We start from the raw sequence: 7,328 nt of genomic DNA, 5'->3' as shown, positions 1-7,328 counted from the left end.
AAAAAAAAAAAAAAAAAAAAAAAAATCCTAACAAGCTATATTTGCAACCCTCATTGGTGGAGGAGAGCATCTTACCACCTAAGTTAGCAATAGATCATAAGTGCATCCAGATAAGCATATTGTTTCTCCCCTGCTCTGCCAGCTCATTCCAACTGAGGGAGTGGATATGTTCTGCATTTCAGGCATGGGGATGGTCAGAACTGGTAGGTTTGGTTTTCAAACAAAATAGCCCTGAATGTTTATCCCACTCAGGAGTGTGTGATGGAAGATGTCTGCTTGTTTTATGGTACTGCTGGATGTAAAAGCCATCCTCCAGTTTCTGAGGGTGTTAATGAACTTTATTTTTTTTTTTTTAATTTTTTTAATATTTATTTTTTTTTTAGTTTTGGGCGGACACAACATCTTTGTTTGTATGTGGTGCTGAGGATCGAACCCAGGCCGCACGCATGCCAGGCGAGCGCGCTACCGCTTGAGCCACATCCCCAGCCCTGTTAATGAACTTTAAAGTTGGGATGTGCCCACATTTGGCTTTCTGTGAACATAGTTCTTAATGCAGTATATTATATTTTCTATGTCAGAGTTTAGTGTTCTAACTTGAAATTTTAATCAATTAGAATTCTTTAGCATATTTCCAACTGTTTGTAATCTGCTAATTTTTGATTTGTGAAAGATGAGGTAAAAGATGCAATGGAAGAAAAGAAGTCTTCAGAAGCATCCGTCACTGTGCAGAGAAGTAGAGATCAAAGTAAAGATTGCATAAATGCAGCTCCTGATTCTCCATCCAAACAGCTTCCAGACCAGATTTCATTCTTCAGTGGAAATCCTTCTGTTGAAATAGTTCATGGGATTATGCACCTATATAAGACAAAGTAAGAAAAAAAGAAAAATATTTTTCTTTTGGGTAGGTCTGTTTTTTGCCTTGGGATAGAGAAAACTCTTTTAGCTAGAAGGGAGGTGGTAGGTATTTTAAGCTTCAAAAAGGTAGTACTTTAATGTATTGTGTGTTAGGGAATTCTTAGATGTTTTACATTTGGTTGATCTTGTGGATAGGGTAAAAGCTTTTCTCACAAAAGAAATGTGTAGGAACACTTAATAAAATACCTTGGAAAATATTGTCTTAGTGGTTAGTCATGGATGATGATTGGAGGATTGAAAGGAAGAAGGAAGAACTAAGAAGTCAGTTAACTAATCCTAATATTTATTACTTTTTAAAAAAATTTTTCCTGTGGTATTTGGTATAAACAAACCTTGCTGGAGGCCCAAGGGAAGGAAGCGTTTGGCTAGATATTTCACAAACTAGACCATCAGCTTCTTGGATAATTGGTAGGAGTTGGTGGTTTGATTTTTGTGAGGGTTTTTTTGTTTGTTTGGTTGGGTTTTTTTTGTAATACTGGGGATTGAACCCAGAGATACTGTACCATTGAGTACATCCTCAGCCCTTTTTATTTTTTATTTTGAGACAAGTTCTCGCTAAATTGCTGAGGCTGGCCTCCACCTTACTATCCTCCTGCCTTAGCCTCCCAAGTAGCTGGGATTATAGGTGTGCACCATCTCACCCGGCTGATAATTGGTAGTTAATGTCTTAAAGGCTATCCTTATCTTAACTTGTTTGCCAGGTCCCTCCTGGGAAAACAGCAAATACTCAAGTAGCCATTTTGGATCACAGCTGTCAAGTGAGTTTGCAGCATTTCAGAAGCAAATTGCATTGTGGGAAGTTTTTCATTCCCCTCCCTTCCAACTTGTCCTTCCCAGCAACACTTTCTGTAATATCCTTGTTGTGTAGAATTCTCTTTTAGATTTAGAGCTTTATTTTTCTTCTAGACATTTTGAGAAAAATTTGTTAGAGTTGTACTTTTAAGTTACCCAGTAACAGACTATTTTTCAAAAACTAATCAGAATAAAAGATGAACTGACTTTCCCTAATGCACATTTTAACCATAACAGGTCTTTAACTAAAGATTGAAAATTTTGGTGGGGGGATATATATACACATATATATGTGGTTGTGTATATATATATGTGTATGTATATACATATAAAATAATTTAATAAACTTGCCTTAACATCCACTACAGATACATTTAGGGGATTTTGTATTACTCATCTAGTGTATATTTTTAAGTGAAATGAAAAGCTATTTAAATTTATTTTTTAAATATTACAAGTTTTATTTCTTCCTATTTTCTTGGACATAAGTTGTCAAATTAGTGTTATCCGAACTAACTATACCTCATCTATTCAAGACAGTTTAATTATTGTCTTATTAGTAAGATGACCTCCTTAAAAGAAGATGTGAGGCGCAGTGCCATGCTGTGTATTCTCACAGTCCCTGCTACAATGACCAGTCATGACCTTATGAAGTTTGTCGCCCCATTTAATGAAGTAATTGAACAAATGAAAATCATCAGAGACTCTACTCCAAATCAATATATGGTGCTGATAAAGTTTAGTGCACAGGTAAAAGTTAAGATATTAAAAATCTCTTTGCCACAAAAACTTGTGTTTTTGAAACTGTATGATACTAGCCGTGTGTGATTTACAACATTTTTCACTTAAGGTTCTTGACTTACATATCTTTGAGGGTATTGTAACTGTAGATGTCTTTCTAAATTAATTGGCAGAAATACTATTGTAATTGATACCCAGAGGTTTTTATGCATCTGATTGGATATGAAATCTAGGTTTTTGGTTGTTTATGCAGTAGTAACAATTCCAGTAAAGCAGTAGTTCCCAAACGTTTGAAATTGACACTATTGCATTATTTGCTATTACCTTATTTCTTTCATTTTCTTTTTTACAAGGTGCTTTTTGACATAGTTTAGAAAATAAAATTTATTTTTTTAAATTTAAAATTTGGTGACAAAAGGGATTCTGTGACATGACTTGAAGTGTTATATTTTAAAGTCCTGATTGAATATTATTACAATAGAGACAAACACAGAACAAATGAGGATATTTTCAGTTTTTAAAAGTGCTTATGCATTGTAACAGATGCTATTTGGTGTAGGAGGGTTTTGCCATTCGCTTCATTTCACTTAAATAGCACTTTCTATGTACATCAGTTCTAAAGATGTTAGAAGATATTCTCTTGGTTTTGCTTATTCATCCCTATAAGCATGCATATTTGTATGTGAATATAAAAATGAGGTAAGCTTTAAGTATTATTCAGGTTATTAAAAGGTGATCCTTAGATTCATTCAGTTGTTTCTCTTTTTTAATAGCCTTTTGTATTTTTCCATTGGAATTTTACTAGGTTTTTGGTTGTTTTGTTTACATTAGATTTTGAAAGGCAGTTTTTTCAAAAGTTAACTTCTCAGCCAGCTGCAGTGACACACACCTATAAATTCCATTGAATCAGGAGGGTCACAAGTTCAAGGCCAGCAGCCTAGGCAATTTAAATAAGATCTTGTCTCATAATCAAAAATAAAAAGGGCTCAGAAATAGAGAGCCTTTGGGTTCAGTCCCTGGCACTATAAACCCACAAACAAAACCTCTCGCCTCATTGATAAATAGCCTTTCTGAATTTGTCCCAAATACTTCCAGCTTGCTGATTAACAAAGAAATGAGTGGGTTTATAGGGTCAGTTGCTGTTTCCTCTCTGGTCATCAGAGTTTGTAGGTGAAAGGGAGCACATGACACAAGGGCCATTTGCCATCTCTTTCCTCATTACAGAGCTTCAGAGTTGAGATCAGTGGCAGCCATCCAGTGAGCATGTGGAGGAAATTAAGAGAAATTTGAATTATGTTTGTACATGTTACCTGGGCCCCTCTGTTGTGGAGTTCTATGTACAAGAAGGTACAGGCTGTTTAATCTTTACAAAGTATCCCACCATTGAGGGAGATGTTTAAAAAGTGTTTCAACTGTCCTGTAGACTTTACAGTTCCCATGAAGAATGGAAAAGCATTTACCTGATATTACAGACTGTCATCAGGCCTTCTGAAGTCTGAGGAGCTTTGGAAGCTGGGAAAGTGGCACCTTAAACTAATTAAACCTGGTAGTACGTGTAACAATAATGGTCATAATAGAAAACAGTGGCTTTTGTTTTGTATTGTTCACTGTGCTCAGTGCTCAGCATGTATCATCTCATTTAATCTTCACTGTAACCCTTCAAGGTAGAGTGATCCTATTCTTTGTTTCACAGATGAAGCAGCCAATCAGAGAGAGATTAATCATTTGCCCAGGATTACACAGATAAAAATAAATGACTGAGTAGGGATGGATTCACTTTGAATCGCTAGGACAAATTCCTCTTCTAGTAGGAGAATAATGAAGGTGTGGGGAACAGAGACAGTCACTATTTACAGGTCTGACTTTTTTTTTGTTGTTGTTATTAGGGACTGAACCCAGGGCTGCTTTACTTCTGAGGCACATTCCCAGCCCTTTTAATTTTTTTAGTTTGAGGTAGGGTCTCACTACTTTGTGTAGGGCCTCGCTAAATTGCTGATGCTGGCCTCCACTATGATCCTCCTTTCTCGGCCTTCCAAGTTGTTAAGATTATGGATGTGTGCCACTGCACCCGGCTCACAAGCCTTTGTATAATAACAATATTTCAGTTATGTTTCTCCAAGGGTAATCAGCAAGTTATACAAAGAGTTACAAATGTACATAGGGAAAAAATGTTTAGGCTTGTCAGGGAGTCTAATAAATCTATAACACTAACCTACATTTAAGTAAACTACACTAACGTTTATTTAGTAAACCTACAAATTTCCTGCCATTCGTTTAATGTGCAGATAATATTTCGGATATTTTCTATTATTGTTAGTAGATTTTCTTTATACATCTGCACTATCCTTTCCACTTCTGTTTTTTTTTTTTTCTTCTTCTTTTTTTCTTTGCAATTACTGGGGACTAAGCCCAGAGCCATACACATGCAAGGCAAGTACTCTACCACTGCTACCCGCCAGCCCCACTTCTTCTTTTTGACCAAATGCAGATTGCTCAGTTAACCAATATTTTCTAAGTGTGCGAAACAGCTTACTGCTCCTTCTTCTTAGAGCCCTTTACCTTGGTATCATAGTTGTACTATTTACTGTTCATCTCATCTTGGGTCTGAACCCTGTCATCTATCAAGACCCATCCTATCAAAACAAAGAAAGAAAACAAAAATATCAAGAACTTTCTAAGACCTAATAACACCATCTTGCTATAAGACTTGAAGTTGTTAAATTAATACTGGAGAATCTAATAATAGATTCAGTAGCCATCAACTGTTGAGCATGTACTAGATACCAGACTCTTTCAAGTGCTTTTCATGCATTATCTCAAATCCTCTCAGCAATGCCATGAGGTGTTGGTACTTTCAAATTTTGTAGTTGAGGAAACAGGCACCCCTAAGTCACTTCCCAAAGTTGGACACATAGTGTCAGAGTTAGGATTCAAACCCAAGCACCCTGACTCCATAGCTTGGGCACCCTCTACATTCTTATTCCATTCTTTTTCTCACCAGGTAATTAATTTTTAATAAGAACTCATAAGCCTTCCCTGTATCTTTTGTAACCTCTTTCTTTTTTAATATTTATTTCTTTTAGTTATACACAATACCTTTGTTTTTGTTTATTTATTTTTATGTAGTGCTGAGGATCAAACCCAGGACCTCACACATGCTAGGCAAGTACTCTGCTGCTAAGCCACAATCCCAGCCCTGTAACCTCTTTCTTTCCTTTTTTTTTTTTTTTTTTTAGGGTATTGTATTGGGGGTTGAACTCAGGGGCACTTGACCACTGAGGGACATCTCTATTTTGTATTTTTTTATTTAGAGATAGGAGCTCACTGAGTTGCTTAGTGCCTCGTTTTTGCTGGGGCTGGCTTTGAACTTGCAGTTCTCCTGCTAAAGCCACCCGAGCTACTAGTATTATAGGCGTGTGCCACTGCGTTTGGCTTACATCCTTTTATATTTGAGACAGGGTCTTGCTAAGTTGCCCAGGCTGGCCTCAAATTTGCAATACTCCTGCCTCAGCCTCCTGAGTAATTGGGATTATAGGCGTGTGCTACCATGACTGACTGATAAAGAATTTTTAATTCATTAGGACATAAAAATCAGGAAGGAGTTCAATTTTATTGTTTTTGATGATAAGGAAAGGACAGATAATCTCTCTATAGTGTATTGGCTCATTTTCACTGGCATGCTTAGTTAACACAGCCTAGGTAGCTATTCCTTTTAGAAGAAACATGTATTCTCAACACTGTAACTGATCACTGTGACAGTGAAGGAACTTAATCATAATGGATTTGTCTTTTTCTGAGTTTATTCTCAAGAGACCAATAAAAAAAAGAGAGACTAGAAAAAAACAAAAGCTGGGTTCCTTTAAATTTTTGATTCTCTGCCGTGCAAACATTTTAATTTAATTAAAAGAGTTGTTTTTTCTGTGTTCTCCAGTGAGCCTTTGTGCATTTTGATAATGGGTTGAAATAGAAACCACGTGTACTTTGTTTCATATTCTCTTTCCAGTGCATAACAGAGCCTGGCACACAGTAGGTGTTCAGTAAATATTTGAACAAAGCTAAATTTCTAATACTGAAGTTTTTTTCTTTTGCAATACTGAGGATTGAACCCATTGCCTCACCCACTGATCTAAATCCCCATCCCTAAGAATAAGATTTTGTTTTGTTTTGTTGATAGTACTAGGGATTGAACCCAGGGCCACTCTACCACCAAGCTATATCTCCAGCCCTTTTTATTTTTTATTTTGAGACAGGGTCTCTATATTGTTGAGGATAGCCTCAAAGTTGTGATCCTCCTACCTCAGCACCCCCAGTCGCAGGATTACAGGTGTGCACTCCCACACCTGGCCCTAATACTGAAATTTTAAAGAAGACACTAGTGTGTTCAAATTAGAAATCTTGGCTATTTATAGATGTTATCATTTCCAAAAAAGGATGTTTCTTTGGTATATTATCAGCTCCTCTCAGAAAGGAATACTTGGTGTTGAATGGTTTTTTCACATGCCTCTGCCCTTCCACTGAGGAGACCTCATAGCTTGGTGAGCATTTACAGAGCTCCAGATCTGATGGGGTCTTTTCCTCAGCAACTGCAACCAGCTCCTGATGGTGCTGGAGGCCGTGAAGACATGAGCTGAGCCTGAGTTCCAGGTAGAACGTCCCCTCAGTACATGAATCCTGAGTTCCCTGTGCTACTTACTTACCCAGTAATGTTTCACCAAAAGGCTGTTCTCCCCAAAGAGGAAGAGAAGCCACTGTTGGTTTGCTGCTTAGGATTAAGGAGATTTATTTTCCAACAACTGGATTTACATGTTTTGAAGTTTCCTTCAGGAGAGCTCTCCTCCCACCTCCAATAAAAATACTGCATTCAGAATTGGTCATCCTTC

General features: G+C 37.0%; 1 protein-coding gene across 7 annotated transcripts in view; it reads left to right on the top strand.

The window, feature by feature from the left end:
* Nucleotides 1–7,328, top strand: part of LOC107156441 (BRCA1 associated protein) — a 35,934-nt gene that overhangs the window by 3,039 nt on the left and 25,567 nt on the right. For 5 of the 7 annotated variants that reach the window (XM_015502521.2, XM_048785620.1, XM_015502520.2 and 2 more), the window contains 2 exons: nucleotides 671–869; nucleotides 2,268–2,457. In XM_015502521.2, the coding sequence (XP_015358007.1) occupies nucleotides 671–869; nucleotides 2,268–2,457 (389 nt within the window). Of the gene's footprint in view, nucleotides 1–670; nucleotides 870–1,616; nucleotides 1,674–2,247; nucleotides 2,458–7,328 lie in introns of those variants that run through there. The other 2 variants (XM_015502523.2, XM_015502522.2) reach the window with 2 other exon arrangements.

The sequence above is a fragment of the Marmota marmota genome, unplaced genomic scaffold, assembly GCF_001458135.2.
Source record: "Marmota marmota marmota unplaced genomic scaffold, marMar, whole genome shotgun sequence".
NCBI lineage: Eukaryota > Metazoa > Chordata > Mammalia > Rodentia > Sciuridae > Marmota > Marmota marmota.
This window is presented reverse-complemented; position numbering and strand designations above follow the sequence as displayed.